Consider the following 23,581-nt stretch of genomic DNA (forward strand, 5'->3'; position numbering starts at 1 on the left):
GCTGGCCTAAGGGAACTAGCAAATCCTTTCTCAAGCTGCTATGCTGTAAATGTCATGAAAGAGCAATTCTGGTTTTATTTCAGTGGGATTTTGTGAACCTGTGCCTGACTTCGGGAGGCACTCTTGAAGAGTTCTACAAGTGAACTGCTTTGAAGAGCTATTTTAAAATGGTTTAGTGTGTGGGGGATGGGGAGCAGGAAGATGGTGTTTTTCCAGTGTGGGTGGTATAAAGCTGTACACTAATTCACTTCTGGGTTCATGTTTTTTTATTTTATTGCTCTTTGCTACAACACTAAAAACATTGGCTGGGGTAGATAGTGCAATCAAATGTAATGCAAGAGATCAAAGGACTGATTTTAAGCATTTGCTCCAAGGGTTGAGGCACATGCAAGCAGTTATCTATTGCCCCAAGTTACCTTTATAATAATCCTCTCTTGACCACGAAACAGCACTTGTCTCAGAAATGATTAGTTCTTGACTTTTGTTTTCCTGCCAGCCGGCAATGGGGAGAACACAAACATACTGAGAAAGCCACTCTAGAGTGGAAGGTGAGGTTGAGTGGGATTTGGTCTGACTCTGGGGAGACAAGCTCTGCTGTTCCTGGCTTGCTCTGCATTTTTGAGCTATAATAAGTTGTAAGAATTGTATTCCTCATTTTGGTCTGTCCAAAATGGGATTTACCTAGACTAACATAAAGCTTTCCATCCTGAATTTAAAGCACCATTAAACTAACCTTGTTAAGTTATTTCTAACTATTTTCCTATACTGCACATAAAGACAATATAACTAATGAAAAATGTTATCACAAGTTTGTCCTAGATTGTTTAACTCTGTCCAAAACTATATCACATTGTTCATCTAAAATCATGACTGTATGTTGGAATATATTTCATATTGTGGACAGATAAAGCTAATATAGCATAGAATATTTTTAAAACTACTAGCTGAAAATAGAGGGGTAAAAATCTAAAAATTCAGCTACTAAGTATTGCATAAAGATGCTAGCACCACTCAACTTCCTTTTCCCCATTGTTTCTGCAAAGTAAATACTCAAAAACAGGTGTCTGGAGCATAATGAATTTGAATGTCCCTCATAACAAATTGTTACTTGTAAGCTGGAAGGGGCTTTATGAATTTTACTTTATGATTCACTCTGTGATTACCATAAAAATTGGGACTTGCGCAGAAATGTGTTCAAGAGAGGAACCATTAATATTCTTTACAGCTTGATCTTGTTGGTTCAGATATGAACTGTCTGAATTCAGGCTTTTTCCCTCATGTAAAATCTTGAGCTGCTGCCTTTACCGGATTTAGAGATTATTAAAAAAATCAGCAGCTCAGGGAACAGTCGAGAACTGTCTGTCCTATACTGTCTGGCCCTGACCAGCTTTTCTCCACGTGGCTTTAAATCTTCATGTAATATAATTCAGAACCAGTTCTGATACATTTTAATGCACCTAATCTCCCTGAGCGCAGGTTTTGTACAGCCCGCGTGCGGAGCTCTGGGTAGGCAGCCATTGGGACTGCTGGCAATTGACAGTGACTGCAGAATTAAAATAGATCTTTGGGTGTTACAGAAGGCCTTTCGTCGACGCGATATCTTCTCCGCAAATTTAAAGCAGCTGCAAGTGGAGAGCAGCGCTTTGAGCGGCTCATTCTTATTCTGACTGCAGCTTGCGCTGCAGCATTTCCGTACGCTTCATGTTTTTCTATTAGAAATGGCATATTAAAGAGATCCTCTTAAAATTTTTTTGAGGCTTAGAGGACCTCTGTATAGAAAGCGTAGTCTGTGAGGCAGGGTCATGGTTTGCTGGCGTAGTTCCTGGCTGATGCTGGCTTACTGAGTGAGCCACACAAAGTCTCCCCCCATCCCCTCTACTGCCCTGGCTGCTAGCTGAAAAATAGACATATAGATTTTATAAATATGCCTTTCTTTTAGGAGAGTTCTAGAATTAATTCTGTTGAATTCACGGATGTCCTGCAGCAGAAGGTAGTACCCGCTGTTCCAAACAAATTCTGTTGCCAGTGTTGATTGGACTTGATTGTACTTCTGATTTTCTCTCTTTTTTGCTTTGAGGGGTTCCTAAATTCCGTAGCTACATGAAAAACCAGAGGAGTAGGATTTAATGCAGGAGTCTTCAGAAATATTTCAGTGTGTGAAAACAAAAGGTTATTCCATTTCATACTAGAACTGCAGTGAATGTTAAATTGTGGGGGGCTTTATCTGAATAACTGTGGATATGTGGTGGTTTGATGGTTTTACCCCAAACATCCAAAAAGGGTGTGTGTGACTGTACTAGAAGTCCATATATGCAGATCTTAAAATAAGTCATAGGAGTCTCTAGATTGTTTCCCAGATTAGCATCTCAAGAAGAAAGAACCGACCAAAAAAATCTTTTTGTTTCTAATTAACCAGAGTGTTGCAACAGCATTTTAAGTCAATTTTAATGCAATGCATTATTCAGGATATATTCTGGAGGGGTTTTTCCACATCTTTCTTGTGGCCAGGGCTTCTGTCTAGGAGGCTTTGCATTTTTCTCCATATGCAAGTACTGATCAGTTAACTTGTTTGTCAAGATTATAAACAGTTTTAGCATAAAAATAAAATTTTTTAAAAAAACTAATTGGTTTTTCTTATAGCTCTCTCTCGTTTAGATCAGTTGTGGTACTTTTTTTCTCCAAATTTGTTGCTAGCATTTTTAGTTGAATAAATTTTTAGCTAGGTCATATTAAACTCAGATATTATGAGAAACTGGAAAAGTAACTGAGAGCAAGCATAAAAAACGCCAGCACTCAATCCCCTATTCATCTTGGTCCATGTACATGATACATTAATGCTTATTATTTATTTAAATGCTTCAAATAGGTTTGGAACCACAAAGGAAGACAGTCTGCGTTGTGAAGTTGGAAATATAAAAGACTGGCCCGCTGAGGGCTGTATTTGAAAGCCTGGAGAAGGAAAGCAGATGATTTAAATATATTCAGCCCATAAATATGCTGTTTCTGTTGGGTAGCAGTGAAGGAAGTGTCTCAAGGAATTTGAATTAGCACGAAGTGGTGGTTTAGAGAAATGGAACGGGATGGTATCCCTCTTCATTGCTTGGGCTGTTTCCTATGCCAACCTGTCCTCCCTCCCATCTTCTCTGCCAGATCCCTTCGCTGTTTCCCCTCATCCATCACCTCGCTTTCCACACTGAAACCAGCTCCCAGGTTCTCAGATAACCAGTTTTCTACTGGCTTTGCGCCATACGGCACGCCGGAGAGACGTTCCCCATAAATGTTGACTCAGGCACTTCGCCATTTTCCTTGGAGTCCCTTTTGATGCTTCTTTGTCTTTATTCTGCGCTGTTCTTTGCAGTGGCTGGTCTGCCCATACAGTGGGGCCTCTGTCCAAACAGGCAGATCGCTGTTGTCCCCCATTGCCTTGTGTTTCTCGTCGCTTTGCTGTTTCTTTTTCCATACCGTACATGGTGCTAGGTAGGAACAATATATCATTTCACAGAATCATTGAATGTCCTGAGTTGGAAGGGATTTTTTGGTATGTGAATGGTGCGAGCTGCAATGAAATTACCATGGAAGAGACACCTGAAATAATCACACCAGTTATGATGTGATGGGGAGGCAGCAGAGGAATGGTGCTGCCTGGCAGCGCTCATAGGCTCCTCTGCTGTTGGCAAAGAGGCCGAAGTGGGAAGTAATAGAATATGAGGCTAAATCGATCATATTCTATGTGACAAAACTGTATTGTGTCTGCAGGCAATGACAGGAAATTTAGAGATGATATGGTGGGAAGAGGGATTTTGGGGCATTTAAGGCAGACAGAGAGGTTATGTGTTCAACAACAGGCTTGAGAAGGGATTTGAATTATTTCCCTATGCATTAATTTTGAAGAAAGGTCAGTGTAATAATGAAGGATGTTAAGGCAAAAGGAATTCTGATCAAAAGACTTGCAGTTTTTAGGGCTTGGATAACAAACTGTTTGTAAAACAGGTGAGAAGCAGTGCTGTGCAGGCTCAGATAAGACAGATGGAAAACACAAGATCAGGCATCAAAGGTGATCCTGTAAGTGGATGATTGTGACAGTAGCACGGTAGTGCTGTCTATTGTCATAGGGAATAAGAGAAAGAGAGATTTGAAACGTTAATAATAGTGTTCAGTTCCTGGCTCAAAGGCAGATCTTGGCGTTTTGGTTTGTTTTGGTTTTTTTTAATGAGTGACTGTACTAGGGGAAAAGCTGGAGTATATTCAGGGAAAAGATACAGAGTATGTAGGAAACAAACAGCTTGTGCTGTTAATGATGTTGTAGCAGACAGATCACCCGTGCTCAGCCCCTGTCTTTCCTCCCCCTGTGTTACAGGCCAACAACAAGCCGGAGATCGAGGCAGCCCTGTTCCTGGACTGGATGCGGCTGGAGCCCCAGTCCATGGTGTGGCTGCCCGTCCTGCACAGGGTGGCTGCCGCCGAGACCGCCAAACACCAGGCAAAGTGTAACATCTGCAAGGAGTGTCCGATTATTGGATTCAGGTACAAATTGATTGCCTGTCCATCTGTGCTACTGCTTAGTGGATCGAGGGCTCCGCTTGTTCCCAGGCAAATCACGCACTTGGTTTTATGCGTGTTGTTCAGGGAAAAAAAATAATTGCAATGGAGGGTGGCACCTAGGCTGGGTACAGTGATGCAAGAGTTGAAGAGAGCAAAATTCATCTGTCAGTTAAGATGTGGACCTTCCTCTGTGTCCCAGTCCTTCTGTGCCTCAACCAAAGTATTGGTGGATCACACAACTAATGTGATTTGCTTTATATTAATCTGTCCTATATATGCAGTTATGCAGTTACCTTTTTTGAATTGGATCCTAATGTCATACTTGCTGTCATGGTATAAAGCGAGGAAGTGCCTTGAAAATTCACAGGCATGCGAAGCTACGTGTGCATTTCTCAGAGAAAGAATGTAGTTGGTGGAACATTAACCTGGAGTGGGGGAAATGTTGCTGGTCTATTTCAACATCTGGATCGACAGCATGGTTACTATGGCAATGAATAAGTCGCTGTGTTGTAAAATGGCTGTGTGTTGGTATGCCTGTTGAGAATCCACTTAGCAGCTAAGTAAATACTCACTTTCAATTATGCCTAGACTTGTTTTATCACTTTGCTTCACAATAGCTGCTTTGTATGGTTTCTGTCCTTTTTATGCATGGTCTTTTTTTACCATTGGCATTTCTCCTTCTATGGTATCGTGTTGTTTACAAAGAGCTTTCTGTAATTTTGTTTCTATAATCCAGATAGACAACAGCAGCAAGCACTACCACATAGAAAAACCATCATTTTGCTCTAACCTGGGAGAGTATGCATGTTACTTTTATGCCTGTAGTGGGGCAGTGCTTTCTCCTATGCAATTTCACAGACAGTGGGAAATGGAAGAAATAATGAGAGTATTGCTTTGTTTTGAATCTGAGGTTTTCTTCAGTGAGGCCGTTCCTCTAATCATCTAAATTCTTCTCCTTCTGCTTTTATTCCCCTTGTATATCTAAGCTGGGAAATGATAAATATTACTGAGGAAGAGCTGAGGATGGGATGTGAGTGGTTCAACACATCCACAAAGTCTGATTTTCCTTTTTCCAGATACAGTTTTTGAAACTACTGAATTACTTAGATGTTTTTTAATAAACAGTCAAAGACAAGTAGGTAGAACTGAAAAATGCAGCACTTGGAAAATCAAAGGATGGCAAGTGAATGGATAGTCTGTAGTGAGCATTGAGAACTCGGGAAGTGGACACTGGAGCTCTCTGTTTGCATCTAATTTTACTTGTCTGATCTCATCTGGGTCTTAAATTTATATAACAAATCTATTATCATGATAGTCGAATCTGTCGCAAATTTTTTCTCTAGCTTTGCAAGTCGTTGAAACCCTGTGTACACACTTGACAAAAAGATACTGTATTGGGAGGCTTTTAGAAAGCTAATACTGTGTGCCTCGTTATGTGTAAAACAATGTTCTTTTGAGGTCATTGTGACTGAACTGCTTCATGTATTTGGAACAAGACAACCCTTATGCCTCCGGCTCTTTCAAGCACTTCAGCATAGCAGATACAACAGTTAGCTGCCTCACAGAGCTGATGAGATTAAATAAGGGCCCGAAAGCGCATCAGGAGTTTTGCATGGATGGAATGCCATACAGGAAAATAGTTTTGATAGAGGTGCTGGGAAGGGCACTAACAAATTCCTGCCTTGTGTGCAGCACTTAGGACTTTGATGGACTGACTTGTTGAGGAGGGCGTTACTTATTTGAGTTTTACTTCCTTGGGACATTCTGTGTTAGGAATCATGATGATGAGGAAAAGAACTGAAGTTAGCATTATTGAAACAAAAAGTGTGGTGGTGTCTTTGTGTGTTAAGAGAGTGATTGTGTAGAAATCTTTGCTATTGCCCAGTGTTAAAATCGTCCTTGAAGATTCAGATCTTTGATATACAAACATCTGAGGCCGCAATAGCTGTCCCTCGGTGGCGGATGAGCATTGCCCAGCATTGCACACCGGGGAATAGAACTTACTAATGCAGAAAACTTGACAAGCTGATATGAAGCATTCACGTACGAATTTCTGAAGCTGTGGGTTCTTTTCGTCGTCTTTTAGGTACCGAAGTTTAAAGCACTTTAACTATGACATCTGCCAAAGTTGCTTCTTCTCTGGCCGTGTTGCAAAAGGTCATAAAATGCACTATCCCATGGTGGAATACTGCACACCAGTAAGTAGCTGTTTTACTGACCCTTACTGTCCCTTCTTATGTAGAAAGGAAAAACTTCATTTCCTATGTGCAAGGTAATGGAGCATTTGGGTGGCTTTTCTTTCCCCTCCTATAATTGGATCACCTTTTATATACTATACATGCCAGCAATTTCTGATGCTTAGTAAAAGATACTCCAGTGGTCTGAAGTAAATTGAAGTTCATTGTTTGTACAATGTTGTGTTGTAATATATTACCGCATGTTAATGACCTGTTCTGCGTTCAGTGCCATAGTTCACTTTATGGATCCTGCAGGAAGCCTGTGATTTGTGCCAATACTCATTTGTATCTTAGGGTACAATGCTTCTCCATATCAGTGTGAGATTTTTCTTCCTTTCCTCAGCAAGTTGCCGCTTCACTTGTCTTCCCCACAACACTACAATTGCATTTTTAATTTCTTTGCTATTTAGTGGTACCATTGTATTGTATGATCACGTGATGACATAAAATGCCAGGGAAGTTCTCAAGAGTAGCAAGTGACATTTCATTTCTGAAGACTTGAAGCTGGGGTGCTCAGTGCAGCACAGTGCAGATGCCCTGCACTGATGGTGTTATGAGGGTCTCCACCCTTGTTTCACAGCTCTCAAAAGGATCACTTCTGCATAAACATTTCTTTCATACCAGACAGCTGGCAAAGGAAATTCCATATTATTCTCTGTGTGCTCTTTTTTCTTTTTTGACCATTCATGACCAGAGCAGAGGGGCATAAATTAGAGGAGCTCTCAGTCACCCCTCCATGATGCAGCACAACTGAGCTTTCAGCTGCCCTTGCACTTGGTTTGTGATAGTCTTGAAGCAGTGCACTCTCTGGTTGTCATGTGATGGGGTGATCCCTACCTCGCTTCCCCGAAAATAACACCTATGCCAAAAATAAGCCCTAGCATGATTTTTCAGGATGCTCGAAATATAAGCCCTACTCCAAAAATAAGCCCTATTCATAGTTCATTAAAAAGTAAATCTAAATAGTGTACAGGCAGCTATATGTGTAAAAGAAGTAGTAAGTTTTGGAGCAAAAATTGATGTAAGACCCTGCCTTATTTTTGAGGAAACAGGGTAGTCTTCTACTTTCATCTGCAGGTCAAATCTAAATGGTGAAAATAAACCATCAAAATTACACATGGGCTAGCCTTATGGAGTTATATGAACAGTCTTTACATCTTCATCCAAACAGAAAGGCATGGCTGAAATGAAGTAAAGACTCTCAGGTTTTCTTAGGACCTTAGGAAAGAGGGAGAAAAATTTATTCCTCTAAAATATTATAGTAAAGAAAATCCAGTATTTTTGTTAGTTTTAATCTATGGGTATTTATTTACACTATCTCTCAATTTTTACTGTATCACTTAAATGGCAGTATTTATTCTGAATCTCAGCAAGGGCAATTAATGTGCGTTTGCAAGCTTTTTCTGGGTATTCACTGGCTGCTACTTTTCAGTGTCCGTCCCCCAGGGGTTGAGGTCGCTGGGAAGGGCAATTTGCCTGAACTGCTGTGCAAGTCAGGGGAAGTGCTGGGGCTGCCTGGGCGGGTCTGAACAGATTTCTCCATCCCAGGCATTCCTAGAGCAGACTCTCATGGTCCCAGTCACAGGCACAGCAAGCAAATGACCGGCTGCATTGGAGCATTCTGTCCAGCTGCAGCTGAATACCTCCTCGCTGAACTGGCTGTGGTTTTGGTTTGCAGTTTGCCACTCTTATTCTTCTAATAAGTGACATGGGAGATTTATGAATGACGCATGGAGTGCACATGCCAACATCTTGCTACTGTTTTCTGAACCTGTTCGTAAGATGTGTTTTGAGGAGAGAGAGACGAAAAGGGATTGGGAGACACCCCCACAACCTGCAGCAGCTCAGTGCCACACGGGGTCCAGCAGGCTTCTGTTCTCCCTAAAAATACAGGTTACTAATAGGCGAACACTGTGGTGAACAGAAAACCTGCAACTGCATCCAGATTGCTGGATTCAGAATAAAGAACCATTCACAGCCAGTACATTTTTTTGTGAATCCTGAACTCCAGCAGCCCGTGCTAATGTGCTGTGCCTGACTGCACCAGCAGCCAGCTGAATTAGAAAAGGATTAACTGAGGGAGGGAAAAAAAAGTGAATGTGATGCGCAGCGAGCCCTGATCTTTTTTGTATTGCTGCTATTGAAAAAATAAACCCAAGTTCTATGTGACTCAACAAGACATCCACTGAAGCTATCATGTCTAGTATGTAATTGCTTTTTAAATGAACAAAAAGGGGTTTGCAGGTGGGAGAGCATTTTTTCCTCTTACTCCAGACAAATCTCTCACCTTAAAATGCGTTTTGGCAGACAGAAGACATTTGATGCCTTCTTTGGTGTATCTTCGCAAAAGCTAGATGTGCACAATGAAGTCTTAGGTATTTTTATTCCCCTTTCCTCTTACGTCCAGGAAATTTTGGAGCACTGCAGTCTTCAATTCTGCTTAGGGGAGATTGGAGAACCTACATGAAATATCTGAGGGATTTGATAACTTCTCCTCTCCTGCAAAAGGCTGAGGCAGAAAAAGAGCAAAGCAGGTCCCTAATTTTCCTTTAGACAGAAAAATTGCCACAATTATTCCTGAAAGAAACACAGCTCATTCTGTTGTTCAAAGAGAGGTGACTTTTAAAGAGGCTTCAAACAAAGCATAGAAGGCAACTTTTAGACTGGGATTTAAATATAGGATCATTTTTCTGTTTGGGTTTAACGAACAGTTACAGACCAGGGTGAAAAACACCTTGTTAGAAGGAAGCATGTTAAACCGAGATACCTGTCTACAGCCAGTGTTTACAGTCGGGGCTGAGCTCTGGGGTGGGGATTTGGCAAGGCACTTTCTTAAACCAAACGGGGAAGAGTCAGATGGTGATAAAAGTTCTTATGTGAATATGAAGAACTATTTCTTATTAAATAGCTTTCATTTCAGTATAGTTTTGGAACATGCTCGACCCAGCTGCCTGTGTATTGTTTTGATTTAAGAGAGCTGGGGTGCTGAAACTCCATTGTTTCTTCCTCAAAAACTAGTTCTGTTGAGAATTTTGGTTTGGATTTACTCTAAAAATCATGTGTAAAAAGCATCTGTGGAGTAAATCAGGAAGTTTGGCTGCAAATAGCCTCAGTGTATCATCTTGTCCACATAATAATCAGATTTTCTTTGCCTTTCTTGTGCTCCTTGAACATTTTTTAAATGGCAGTTGGATCACATGAGAGGTATCTGGTACTTCTAGTTGCCACTAGAAGATATATTTTCTTCTTAGGATTCTTGTGATACCAGCTAGATCGGGATATTTCTGTGCAAACACACCTTTTTAGTGTTTGATTTTTGTGCAGAAGGTTCAGAAGAACGAAGTGGAGTAACAGTCCCAGGAACGTTAAAGTGAAGAATGTTTTATTGTTAATCGTACACGACTGGTGAAGGGACTTGAACATAAGACCTATGGGGAGAGGCTGAGGGAGCTGGGGTTGTTTAGTCTGGAGAAGAGGAGGCTTAGAGGTGACCTCATCACTCTCTATAACTACCTGAAGGGAAGTTATAGCCAGGTGGGGATTGGTCTCTTCTCCCAGGCAGTTAGCAACAGGACAAGGGGGCATGGGCTTAAACTCTGCCAGGGGAAATTTAGGCTGGATATTAGAAAGAAATTCTTTACAGAGAGAGTGGTCAGGCATTGGAATGGCCTGCCCAGGGAGATGGTGGACTCGCCGTCCCTAGAGGTTTTTAAACTGAGATTGGACATGGCACTTAGTGCCATGATCTAGTAAACGGACTAGAGTTGGACCAAGGGTTGGACTCGATTATCTCTGAGGTCTTTTCCAACCCAGTCGATTCTGTGATTCTGTACCTGAAAACACTCAATCCAAATTACAGTCAAATGCAGTGGAAAGCGTTCATATTGAAACCAGACAAGGCAGGAATAAATGGCTGTAAATTACACAAGCGAACAAAGTGGACAGAAAGCTGTGCTTAATCCATTTATATGGAGACTAAATAGCAAGAGTTTTTCTCTCTTCCCAGCTGATGTGCTCTGTGTGCTCTCCTGATGCCAACCTGGCTGGGAGCTTTCCTAGCAGGCACTGCAGATGGCAGAGGGAATTCCCTCCTGCTGGGCCATGCGAGACCACCTCAGTAAATCCACTTTCCTGAGTCCCCTGGGTGGTCTGGGCATACTTAATACCTCCTTTCCCCAAAATATCTTTACTTCCGAGGAAGTGATACTTAATATTGTTGAAAATTATCTCAGTTTCTGGAAAATACAGATGCTGCTGTACTGGCTTGTATGTTCTGCTGTGTCACTTCTCTGCCAGTCATTGCTCACACAGAATTTTCCTACCAGGCAGACTGACTGGAAAGAAAGCTGAATTCTCTCCGGCTTTACACGAAGCTTGTAGTTGTCATAAGTACAGGGATCTTTGTCCTCTCTGTTAAAGTGTTTCAGCCTTTGTGCAGATCATTTCTCAGGTGCATCCTTAATTTTTCTGCCCAGGCAATCGTTAAAAATATATACATCTGTGTTTCGGCAGCTCTGTAAAGGCTGCCTTGACTGATGGGTCCCAGCACCTCCTTCCTCTCTAAATAGAAGGCATAGAACTCATTAAAAAATGTCAGAAAGATTAACTTTTCCCTCATTTCTTTCCTTCAAAGTAGATATGCTGGAAAAGCAATATCATTATGTGGGTCAAGAAGAACTTAATTTACTGTAGCAGAGCAATATTTCAGGGTCGAGTGTCTCTGCGAGGTGCGGAGAAGGGAGTGCAGCCTGACTAAGGTAACCACAGTCTTCCATTAAAATTCTTCGGAAAATCTCCCAGCTCTTAAACAGGCTCAGAAGAAGCCTTGCATCTTCCCTGCAGACATCCTTTGAACTCTTCCTGGCTCTTCCTAGTCTTCAGGAAACTAATTCCACTTTGTGCTCCTCTGCTGGTCTCTACAGCAGCGAGGAAAGCTGACTGCAAGCAAGGGAGTAGAAAACTTTGTGCAAATTGTACTCTCCTCATGGTACTGATCTTAAATTCCTGCTAGCTTTAGATTAAACAGGCACAGGGAGAAATAACTGATCTAAGAGCTTTCAGCTGCTCCCACCTGCTTTTTGCCTGTCTTTGATTGAAATATTAATAGCAGAGGAGGCTGAGAAGGGAAACTGGAAAGAAAATGTACCGAGAGCAAGGGTCTAACTTTCACAGACTAGGAAGTCCGTGAGATACAGATGATGAGTATATGGTAAGACTCGGGATCCATCCAGTGAAGCGGCTAACTGGACACAAGGTTGTATTATCCTCCATATTGTCATTTAACCTGGCAGGCGGCTAAACACCACGCAGCCATTCACCCCCCTGCACACCTCACCAGTGGGATGAGGGAAAGAACCAGAAAAAAAAGGTCAACCTCGTGGGTTAGGATAAAGACAGTTCAATAGGATAGAAAATAATCATAATTATAATAATGGTGATAATAATAATATATAAAACAAGCGATGCACAATGCAGTTGCTCACGACTCATTGAACGGATACCCAGCCAGTTCCTGAGCAGCAGTTATCCAGCTGTCTTTTCCCCAGTTTACATATTGAGCATTATGTCATATGTTATGGAATATCCCTTTGGCCAGTTTGGGTCAGCTGTCTTGGCGGTGCCTCCTCCCAGCTTCTTGTGCGTCCCCAGCCTCCTCACTGAAAAGTCCTTGACTTGGTGTAAACATTGCTTAGCAGCAACCAGAACATCTGTGTATTACCAACATTCTTTTCATGAGAAATCCAAAACACAGCACTACACCAGCTACTGGGAAGAAAATTAACTCTGTCCCAGCCAAAACCAGGACACTTGTTACAGCCATTTTAGTGCTGAGCAAAAAGCAGGCAGAGAGCACCCCAAGCCAGATGAAAAAATGACAAATTCTGGTCTAATTATTGCTTGTCCTCTTTCAATCACCTGAGATGAGACATGAGCCTGTCAGGGTTTTTTGGAGCTTCCCTTTTTCCTCCTTCCTCCCCACTAGCAGTGTTACTGTACAATTCGTTGTAAGGTGACAGTGATAAATAAAGAAAATTTGCAGTTCTGGAGGTCAAACCGTTGACAGCTCTGCGTGGTGTGGCCACAGCTCTTCCAAGTGACCCAGCAAAGGAAGAGGCAATTGAAAAACTGTCATAATGTTGTGAAAGATGATTTCATTGTGATTTGTGGCTTTCAGACAACTTCAGGAGAAGATGTCCGAGACTTTGCCAAGGTACTAAAAAACAAATTTCGAACAAAAAGATATTTTGCAAAGCACCCACGAATGGGCTACCTGCCAGTGCAGACTGTCTTGGAGGGAGACAACATGGAAACGTGAGTAGCTCTAGAGTGTCTTAAGTAGCAATTCATTTGGTATGCTCTTTGAGCTTCCCAGCTGGTGCCAACTCCCTTCACTTCCTAAATGCATAAAGCCTCTTCATTTCTTTCATTTCTGTTAACCTCGGCTGGCAGGAAAACACAAGCTGGGGTTCCAGTTGCCATTGCCTTTATCTGTTTTTACCTGTCCTTAAACAGGAACTTCAACTTCAGTTAATAAAAGAAAAATACTTACCATCTTACTGACAGCCTTATAAACTTCCAAGTTTGATATGGCAATTTGGAGACTAATGATGTCTTCATTAAAATTTATTTTCTTCCAAAGAGATATCTTTCTGTGGTTTTATTTTTTTTAATTAAGTTGGGAAGCTTGCTAACACAATAGCTGATTTCTTCTTTTCTCACCCTATAAATTTAGTCTTATTAAATCGCTTTGATGTCTTTATGGCAAAAAAAACCAATAATGGTGCACATTGAGAAATCAGTGAGTTAACCCAGTTCCCTTTGGTTTTTTTGTACAAGTTTAATGAGTTGTTTAATGGCAATTGCACGCAGCTTGTTCTCGCTCTATCACTTTCTCTTTTCTAATTTTAGATTTCAGTTTTTTCCTCACTTTTTCGTTGGTTGCTCTTCAGAGTCATTCATGTTGGTCTGTTGGATTTCTGTTTTTCAGTTGTTGTGATTTTTTTTTGTTTTGTTTTGTTTTAAACCTTTCTGTAATTATTTTGCTGCTGAGTTTTCTTCTGCCTCTCTCTTCACCTCCTCATTTTTTGTCTTGCAGTCCTGTTACTCTGATCAACTTCTGGCCAGTAGATTCTGCGTGAGTACTTTTGCTGAAGTGTGCTGCTGCTGCTGCTACTGCTGCTGCTGCGTTCCCTCACTTTTTGTTTGTTTCTTTGTTTAGTTTTACATAATTTCATTTCCTTCCTTCTTTATGATTATTTGCTTTGGTGCACTCTCTGAAGGAATGTTTTGATCCCAAACGAGTAGAATGGGATAAACGCAGGAATTCCCAGCAATCGTGGATCGTGTACTGTATACTCTTTCTGGAGTATGTATTTTCATTGAATTAACAGGGATTTTGGTGCTGTCCTACTAATGCTTATGAGAGTTTGTCATTTAAAAGCCTGTGTTTCTTAATAAGTGGTGATCCCTCTGAATGTATGCTAAATGCTTTTTTGAAAGATAGAAGTTGAACCTGATGGATTGAATTCAGTTTCAGGAATAACATCGTTTTGTATATAAAGCTATAATTTGGTTTTATGTGCAACCGTGCACATTTGCACACTCATGTGCCCCAATTAACCCAAAGCTCACTGGATATTTTATTACAATTTCTTAGATACAGTAAGGTTTGTGGAGGCAGGTTGAAATGGCGAAATGTTTACCACATTTTTTCAGAAGTTAAAAAAGCAGGATTTTTCAGCTATGAAATGGATTTTCATTCCTGCACCACTCCTACACGTCCATTGTCTTACTGTTGAAGTAATACCCTCAGCATAAACTAAAGATATATACTTATCATTATGTCATTTGCTACTACTAGTGTTACATGGATTATTTTAGAATGATGTTAAATAAGGATTATTTTTAATTCACATATTGATAACAAATGAGAAACTAATATATAGCATTCTATATATTTCTACATGGTGAAATGTATATGGGTTGCACATTTATTGAATTTTTGGTAGAATAAACAATAGTGAAATGTATACATTGCAATATTGATTTATAATTTTCATTTGGAGCACAAAACGTTGGGAAGTCAAGTGAAGTGCTCTGCCCCCAGGAGATGTAAGCAACCAAGAAACACATCCAGTACTGCAAACCTCATATGATTGAGGATTCACCCACAGAGAACACAAAAAACTGGAGCCAGACTGAAATAGAGGGACTCTGAACTTCAGGATGCACTTCTGTGCATAAATGCATCACCTGGGGACGATTGCAGCATACTATAGTATATACTCAACTGAGGATCTAGATTTCTTACCCTGTAGAACAATTACAAAGTTAAAAGTAACGTTTAAAGAAAGCTTGGATAATATGGGATGCCATTGCTGTGTCTGACATAACATGAAATTACCCTGCCATAACATGCTTGATTCTAATTACTTGCAGTAGTAACATCATGGTGAGCCTACACCAATAGCTTCACACCGAAGGTTTGGTGTCAGGGAATTTAACTCGCATGTAATACTTAAAAAAAATCAAGAAATACTGAGAGACAGGATTTGTATGGAGAGGTTGCGGCTTCTGTCAGACCAACTCAGGTATCTTCCTGAGCACAATCCTTTTGTCTGGTCAGACAAGAAAGCAGAAAATTAAGAAATGGATAATGGCTGGAAAGAATTTCTCTTCATTTTGTTCTGCGAACTTTGTTCCTTTCCTTCATGCTAGACCACCAGGCTTACAACACAAGTTACTGAGCTACCCAGGTTTAAAGCTGCTTCTTAGCTACAGGGCTTATTCTAGCTTCACCAGTCAAACCTCTTATTCTGGTTATTATAAAACTTCCCTGTTTTCTAAGATTGTGCCTTTATTTAGTGCTTTCATGCCAGTTTTCTGGTAATCTTCAAAGTACTCCAGAGGAGCATAACTTGGCAGCATTCAGCAATACTAGTGCTACCCTGACATCTACATGTGATGCATGTGGAACTGTTAAATACATATATTTATCTTTTTTACTAGAAGTTAATGATTCTGACTGCTTATTATCTAGTATTTTGCACAGGTGTTCTGCTTGCCAGGCATTAAAGGGACACCTCACACTTTTTATGAGAATTTCTGTCTTTTTACTTGGGCTGTCAGTGGCACAAATACAATTTACTTGATTCTACACTTTCAAGAAGCATCAACTGAAATGCTGAACAGTGAGAAAAGTGTCCTTGTCCTGCCAGCCAGGTCTTTGGGGGTGCAGGGAGTTGCTGGAGGTGGCATTTGCCACTCAGTCACCACTCGACTGGAATTCTCCAGGCTGTTCCTGTGGACCCCAGCCTGTGCAATGCAGCTGTGGAGCCCTTGTAAAAGGGATGGTTATCTTGGCTAAATATTGGCTGTGTCTTTCAGCCTTGTCACTGACTTCTCCAACTGATTAGGTGGGCTGAGTGTGTGTGCTCAGAAAGGAAGGACAGGGAGCTCTGGCAGAGATGGTCATCTAAGAGTATGTCTGCACAACAGCTTGCAATGCAGCACAGTCGTTCTCAGGCTTGCTCAGATGCTGGCAGAAGTGTACCTCTGAGCAGCTAAATACAACATACGGGCTGCAGTGCTTCTCAACAGGTTTGCTTTCTTAAGCAAACTTTGAAAAGCTGTTTGAGGTGGATCTCCATTGCAGTATGTTCTGAAGTGGAGACAAACCTGGAAATGCAGCCTTATCCCCTGCCTTCAGCTGATGAAGAAACAGGATCAGCTTCAACAAGTTACACAACACTGTGTTGTCTTTAAAATATATATATAGATATGTAGATACGTAGATATATAGATATATATATTACACACCTTGTTCACTTCTGAAGTTGAGGCTTAGTTTCAAGGCAGCAAGTATGTGATCATGCAGTCAGGGCCCATCTTTTGCCTTGCACTTCTGCCAAAAGAGACAGCTCTTCATTGCCCAGTTGGTCCCAACCAAGTGCTGTTCCTTTCCTTTGGACTGATATAGATACATGTGCAATGCCAGGGTAAGAGGGACTAGGAAAATGATCCAGCTAGAAATTAAAGCTACTTCTAGCACAAATTTCCTAGTCTACGAGTATTATCAGCAATACTTGTGTGTGCATTGAGAAACCAAGACCTCTTCCTTCATTGATAGTACTTCCTTAGAGCAGGTTAACATCTACTGTATGTCAAGCAAATAAAAAAAATCACAATAACATCAATTTATCCGAAAAGCATTGTTACCATTCTCTATAACCCACCGCTCTAGATAAATTGCATCCTTTTCCCCTCCCGTCTCTTCAGCGTAGATGTTCTTACATAAAAGTTGCATATCAAGTTGCAGAGAAGCAGCTACCCATCCACACAAATCTCTGCTCTACTTAGAAACTCTGTGAACTGAGTGTGCTGTGGTAATGTTTGAACATGTGATGGGTAAAAGTACAGGTGAAGGTCAAAGCTCATTTCAGAACAAATGCAATTTGTGATACTTGGCGTGTAATGTCTTAAAGAGGAAAAACACTGCTGTTCTGCGAGAAGAGACATTAAAGTTTGTTAATTTCATCTGTTCAGCATACAGCTCTGAATTTGAAAGGATCCTAATTTTCTAGAGCCATTTGCAGACTGATAAGAAAACGGGAGGATGACCAGTCTAGTAGATTTACTGTAGGATTATGAAACTCCTAACACAGGAGCATTACAAACCACAAGATTATTATGGTTTTGGTTTATTAGTAGTAAGTACAAAACTTATATGCTCCTGCAATGTGGTGCAATCCCTGCTGGGCAGACCCAGCCTGAACCGTAGTATCCAACAATTTAAAACTCCATCCTCAGTCAGGAGTTCCAAAAGGAGAGTTGGCAGAGGAGACGGAATAAAGAGAAGTTGAAATTAGCTAAAATACGAGATTGCCATACAATTTGAGAAGCTGCATAATTTTTTTGTTATTCCAGCACCTCCTGATACATGTAGATTGGCAAAATCCCACATGGCAGCAAAGGGTGCTCACTGAACTGCATAGGCAATATAATTCAATGGTGACATTTTCCAGAGTTGAGGCTGTAAAAAACAATATTCTAATTCACTAGAAAAGTCCTATGAATTGTTTTGATCGATTAAAAAAAGTGAAGAGGACCTATACCGTCTGATTTGTCGTGCAGAAAAACCAAAATAGTTGACAGTGTCTTCCTGTATAACACACTGATCTACAGTTCACTTTACAACCCTGGAAAGATGCCAGGCGAAGTCATCAGGTTTTGCAGTGTGTTATTAAAGGCTCATTTGAGACATTTTATGTTTCTTGTATTTATTTCTAGTTGCTCGTGGAGTAGTCCTTCAGGGCTCTTTTAAGTGGGATGTGCTGGAAGCAGGCACTGGAGCAGGGCGGGAGGCAGAGGAGAGGTTCCCAGCAGGGCCTTCACAGCCGGCACAGGGCTGCCTGTGAAACAGAATTTCCGACGAAAGAGGCAGGTGTGAAGGGAAAACGGGGGCGGAAGCTCTTCTATAAATCCTTTGGAAAAGGGTTCTTCGGGGATTGGTGTGAAGAAGAGTCATTGCAACAGCCGGATTCCAGAATGGTCAAAATCCCCGGTGTGGTACCACAAAGCATTGCACCGATGGCTTGAGGAGGCACACACAGCACCTGGAGTTGTAATTTACTGTTTATCAAACGTAGCGTAAGCATAAGGCATAGAGATGTGAGGATGTAGGCATAGCTAAGTGTCTTTTTACTTTTGAAGGGGTATTGTTTGTGATTAATCAGTGTTTTCTGCCTTATAGGCCTGCCTCGTCCCCTCAGCTTTCACATGATGATACTCATTCACGCATTGAACATTATGCTAGCAGGTATGAGTCCAGCTGGATGTTAGGCAGATCTTTCTCTAAACAATCATTTAAAAAAAAAAAATCCAAAGACTAGCTGCTACCTGAGTGCTTCTTAAAGAAACATAGAGCATCATCGTCTGTTGTTGCTGTTAACCAGCCTGTCAACTAACTTGCATGCCGGATCACCTGTGTGGTCAGAAGTGAACTTTAGGTCCTCTGGGGTATTTGTTGAGCTGTGCCCTCGGGTTACTAACCTTTAAATAGGCTCTGTAGCAACAGGACAAGGGGTAATGGTTTTAAACTAAGAGAGGGTAGGTTCAGACCAGATATAAATAAGGAAGAAATGTTTTACAGTGAGCGTGGTGAAACATTAGCACAGGTGCCCCAGAGAGGTGGTAGATGCCCCATCCCTGAAGACATCCCAGGCCAGGCTGGATGGAGCTCTGAGCAACCTGATCTGGTTGAAGATGTCCCTGCTCATTGCAGGGGGGTTGGACTAGATGATCTTTAAAGGTCTCTTCCAACCCAAACCATGCTATGATTCTATGGGCTTACATAGGGTTTTGTTTTTAATATGGACCCTGGTGTAATCATGCTAATCGGAAGAGCAGAAACCCCCAATCTCTGTGTGGATCTCAAGTGTCATTTTAATGTTAAGTAACTTACCTCGTAGAATACCACAAGCAGGCTTTCTCCTTGATTTGGAGGATTAAAATAGTGGTATGTCACTGCTTTAGTTCACTTGTCAGCTTTCATAATGCTCTTAAGAATGAAAAAGTGGGTTAATTGCACAAATATGAAAATGTTTTTCCACCAGGCAAGTAAATTTGCAAGGGTTGAGGTAATGAAAAATAGTTATTCCAGCCTCCTCTTTCTCCCTCCTAAAATCACTTGATCAGGAGATGTATGTCTGAATTATACAGGATGTTTAGGAGGGGCTGAGTGTTGAAAACCAATGAGAAATGACTGATCACTACAGTTCTGATGACATTGCCAGGTACACAGCAATTTGTGTAGTCCCCTGGCATCTTAAGGCCTGCCTTTGATTGCGGAATTAATCATGAGGAGTGGAATATAACCTTAGAGAAAGGATTGAAAACTTAGAAGTGAGTTTAGTAAGGTCATGGTAACAAGTAAACAATTATTTGCATTATCTTATTGCAAAACCTTCTGGTAATCAACAGTGAGTGTAAATTAATTTGAGTTTCAAGTTCATCAAAAACATCATGCTCTTTAATTTTTCAGCAATGTTAGAGCAAATAACGTTTCTGGAAAACATCATTGGTTTTAGTGAGTCTTGTTTATTTTTCCACAGGCTAGCAGAAATGGAGAACACCAATGGTTCTTATCTAAATGACAGTATTTCACCTAATGAGAGCATGTAAGTAGGCTGTTTTAATATTTTTGACATGTGTTTTCTTGTGAAGGTTAATAATTTGTAATGAAATTCTGTAGTGCTGAATTTGCATGGCCACATAACACATCTGGTTCAATTTTAATGATGAACTCATGTTCGTTCATTTTCTATCATAGCGTCTAGATTTATGGCTTATAGCCATAATCTATAACCAAAATTATACAACAGATGATTGATACCTTCAAAATTAAAATTACTAATTTCTTCCCAAAAGTTATTATTTGTTCAGCAAGTAGTTCACATATTACCGATGTGTTTTAAGGACAGAGATAAAAAGATAACCTTTCTAGCTGTACTGCAAACTTCATCATGGTGAAATTGCTGTAAGCTAGAAAATGTTGCAGGCAAAGTGTCATTCAAAAGTTAGCAGGGCTAAACAGAAATCTTTGGTCTACAAATACCTGAAATACATTGCAAGAGTAAGGCAGGAGGGACTCATCCTCACCGTGAAATACCAGAAGCAGAAAACTTTTTAAGTTGGACAGGTCACTGACAAGCATTCATTGTACTACTTTAAAGTCATAAATAAAAGTTTTAATTTTTAAAAAAGTAGTTCAATCTAATGCTGAGACTTTTTTGTGGTTTTTGGACACGGTCCATTCTTGGTATTTTCTAGACTTTTTTTTATTGTCTGGATGGAAGGACTTAGAACTAGAAAGTTGACTGTGAGTAAAGTTTCTGAACACAGGACAGAAGCACATAAATCATTGTCATGCTTGAAAATTTGGTCTTAGTTAATTAATTGTAGAAGAAGCCATAGTATAGATTCTAAATCAAATATGAAAGGATTCAATTCTCAACTTTTTTGAAAGTGTTTTTTATTGTTCTACATTATCTCATCCTTACCACTGCTTAAGGGGTAGGTTTTTAAAAAATTCGTACAGAATCTTTTTATTAGATTTGTAGCATTCAGTTAAAGCACAGTACTCTGGCTGGTTTTCATTCACTTTCAGATTCCAAATTGTTATTATTTTATAATAACAATTGGATAACAATATGCAATTCTTGGATAACAAAAAAAGCTGTTTCTTTGTTTTGAAATAGTTTCTCTTTTGACTTGGTAGGATTGTTACCTACCAACTTCGAAAGTAAACCCGCCGTACAACTAAGTACATTGTTTGAATATATTGGTTCAAAAAGGCGAAAGTTAAAAAGATACATCAAAATTAATGCATATGTAATGTCAGTGTATTTTCCTGCAGTTAATGGAAACTTTGTTTCCAGGTGTTTGTCGGTTTTGTTATCGTATATGGAATTTCATGTTGTCCTCACTGTAATATTTCAGTGTCCTTAGTCAAAAATCATACATAAGCAGTATCTTTTGTATTACACTTTGGTTCTTACTGGTCAATACATTCTTTGGTTGATTAAAAGATGTATTAATATGATTCAGTTAATAAGTTAACCACTGACTGTTCAGTTTATTACTGAGATTGTACTATTAAAATGAGGATAAATTTGTGCTTCTTGGAAGAAATATGATCCAGATAACACATTGTGGGAAAATCAAAGCAGTTATGCTTAAGTATTATTTGTTGACATTCTTCTGGGTTTGGGATTATTTGGATTATAATTGCAGTTAGAGCAATAAATGGAGGCAGGGTGGGAAGAAAAACAAGATTCCCAACAGCAGTGTCATTTCTTTCTGTGCTCGACTTGTGGTGTCAAGAAAAACCTTCTGTGGTTTTTCACGGTTACTCCTGGTGTCAGCTACATCGCTTAGGGCCTGGATGCGTCTCCTTAGCACTTAAAACACCCATGTAATACTGGGAGCTGGTCATGGTCTTCAGAACCGGATTCGCTTTTCTCTTCCAGAGATGTTTCTGTTTCAAATGCTGGACAGTTTAGGGGGAAACAGAAATAGAGATCATATGTATTACATAAAATATATTTGTATTCTTACATTGTACATCATTTGTAATTACAATCTAAAAAAAAACCTGTGAAAAATAGCATAATTTCATTAGATTAAGTCTGTTTTTTTTTATTTCACCTCATTTACAATTTCATAGAGAAAAACAGAGGACACCTTTATTACATAAGGAGAGTTTGTAGGTGTACAAATAAAAGCTTTGCCTTTGAATGCCCCTTCCACAACACAGATGAGGTAGCAGAAGATGGCCTTTTTTCTCAAGCAAATTCCTAACTGAAGTTAGGCAAAAGAGGAAAAATGTGGTTGGCTGTGGCAAAATTTGGCTTTAAGTATCTGAAAAGCAGAGAGGAAGAGTGGTGGACTCTATAGAGAAGGAAAATTATCAAGAGAATAAATGAAACTGTTCAGCAGATTTTGCTGTAAGGTACAATACATTGCTCTGCTCTTAGAGATGAAGAGTTCAGCAAATCTCTCTGTAAGCAGTGAGAGATGGGAAGTGAATCATCTTGTACTCACTGCAAAGTTAAAAATGAGGAAGGAAACAGCCTGTTTTATCCTCCTGTCTTTTCCAGCGATGATGAACACTTGTTAATCCAGCACTACTGCCAAAGTCTGAACCAGGAGTCCCCCCTGAGCCAGCCCCGAAGCCCTGCCCAGATCCTGATTTCCCTGGAGAGTGAGGAAAGAGGGGAACTGGAGAGGATCCTCGCGGACTTGGAGGAGGAGAACAGGTGGGTTACGCCGCCAGCTGCTGCAGCCCTCGGATTTCTTATTTCCTTCTCTTCTGCCTTATTTCCATGATAGTAATGAGCTTCACACCAGTGTTACTTTATTTTGCTGTAATGAAAGGGAAGGGTGTGCAGACATCTGCAGCGCTGTCTGGAAAAGACAGGCAGAAGTTCTCGAAAAGACAGGCTTTTGTCAAAGAAGTTGGCCACTGAGATATATAAGGTTTTGAAATTACCTCAAGTCATTTGAAGTAAAGAATCTGTTAAATATTTGTGCTGTACAATTAGATGGAATTCACTTTGATAGCACGTTGAGGGATAAAGTAAGTTGTAAAGTTGCATTTTTTTCAGACAAATGTGATCTTTCATGGTGGTTAAAACTTGAGTCCTCTTTCTGCTTGGTGTTATTTGTTGCCATTTCTTTAGCCTTTCAATATTGAATATATTTTGCCTCTTTTAATTTCAAGTTTAGTTGAAGTTGTCTTCATTAATCATAACCTTATGCCTCAGCTGGATTCTTGCAGCATCATAACACTGCAGTTCTCTTTCTGTGGTACTCTGGAGTTTTGGGCCACCAACATAGAAACTGGTAGATCTTGACCCTGGCAGATGTGTAACTGCAACCATGAACTACCAAAATTAGACTGTAAGATAGAAAACATTTAGATCTTACCAAAAAAAAAAAAAAAAGTATATATATATATATTTCTCTTCTGCTAGCTACAGCTTTTATGGTAAAGTCTATTGGCATTTTCATGTACATTTTTCTTGCTTCTTTAAGAGCTAGGTACCTTTGTTTACATTGAGATTTAATGCAATAATCATTTACCTTAGGCATGTTAAGAAAATAATGAAAGAGTTGTCAGTGTCATAGATCTTCTCTCCATGCATAAGTCTTCTTTGGATGGTACTAATCAATTATAGTGATTCCATCACCCCACCATCTCCATGAGACTGTGGTTGGGACTTATTTACAAAGGGCAGAGA

The 23,581-nt window shown here is 40.2% G+C and overlaps 1 protein-coding gene across 30 annotated transcripts in view; it reads left to right on the top strand.

Moving 5' to 3' along the window:
• DMD (dystrophin) overlaps positions 1–23,581 on the top strand; it is a 1,272,535-nt gene that overhangs the window by 1,218,813 nt on the left and 30,141 nt on the right. For 22 of the 30 annotated variants that reach the window (XM_065049958.1, XM_065049956.1, XM_065049964.1 and 19 more), the window contains 7 exons: positions 4,358–4,524; positions 6,629–6,740; positions 12,955–13,091; positions 13,876–13,914; positions 18,532–18,597; positions 19,892–19,957; positions 22,439–22,597. In XM_065049958.1, the coding sequence (XP_064906030.1) occupies positions 4,358–4,524; positions 6,629–6,740; positions 12,955–13,091; positions 13,876–13,914; positions 18,532–18,597; positions 19,892–19,957; positions 22,439–22,597 (746 nt within the window). The remainder of the gene's footprint in view (positions 1–4,357; positions 4,525–6,628; positions 6,741–12,954; positions 13,092–13,875; positions 13,915–18,531; positions 18,598–19,891; positions 19,958–22,438; positions 22,598–23,581) is intronic. The other 8 variants (XM_065049950.1, XM_065049972.1, XM_065049976.1 and 5 more) reach the window with 3 other exon arrangements.

The sequence above is a fragment of the Columba livia genome, chromosome 1 (assembly GCF_036013475.1).
Source record: "Columba livia isolate bColLiv1 breed racing homer chromosome 1, bColLiv1.pat.W.v2, whole genome shotgun sequence".
Lineage (NCBI taxonomy): Eukaryota > Metazoa > Chordata > Aves > Columbiformes > Columbidae > Columba > Columba livia.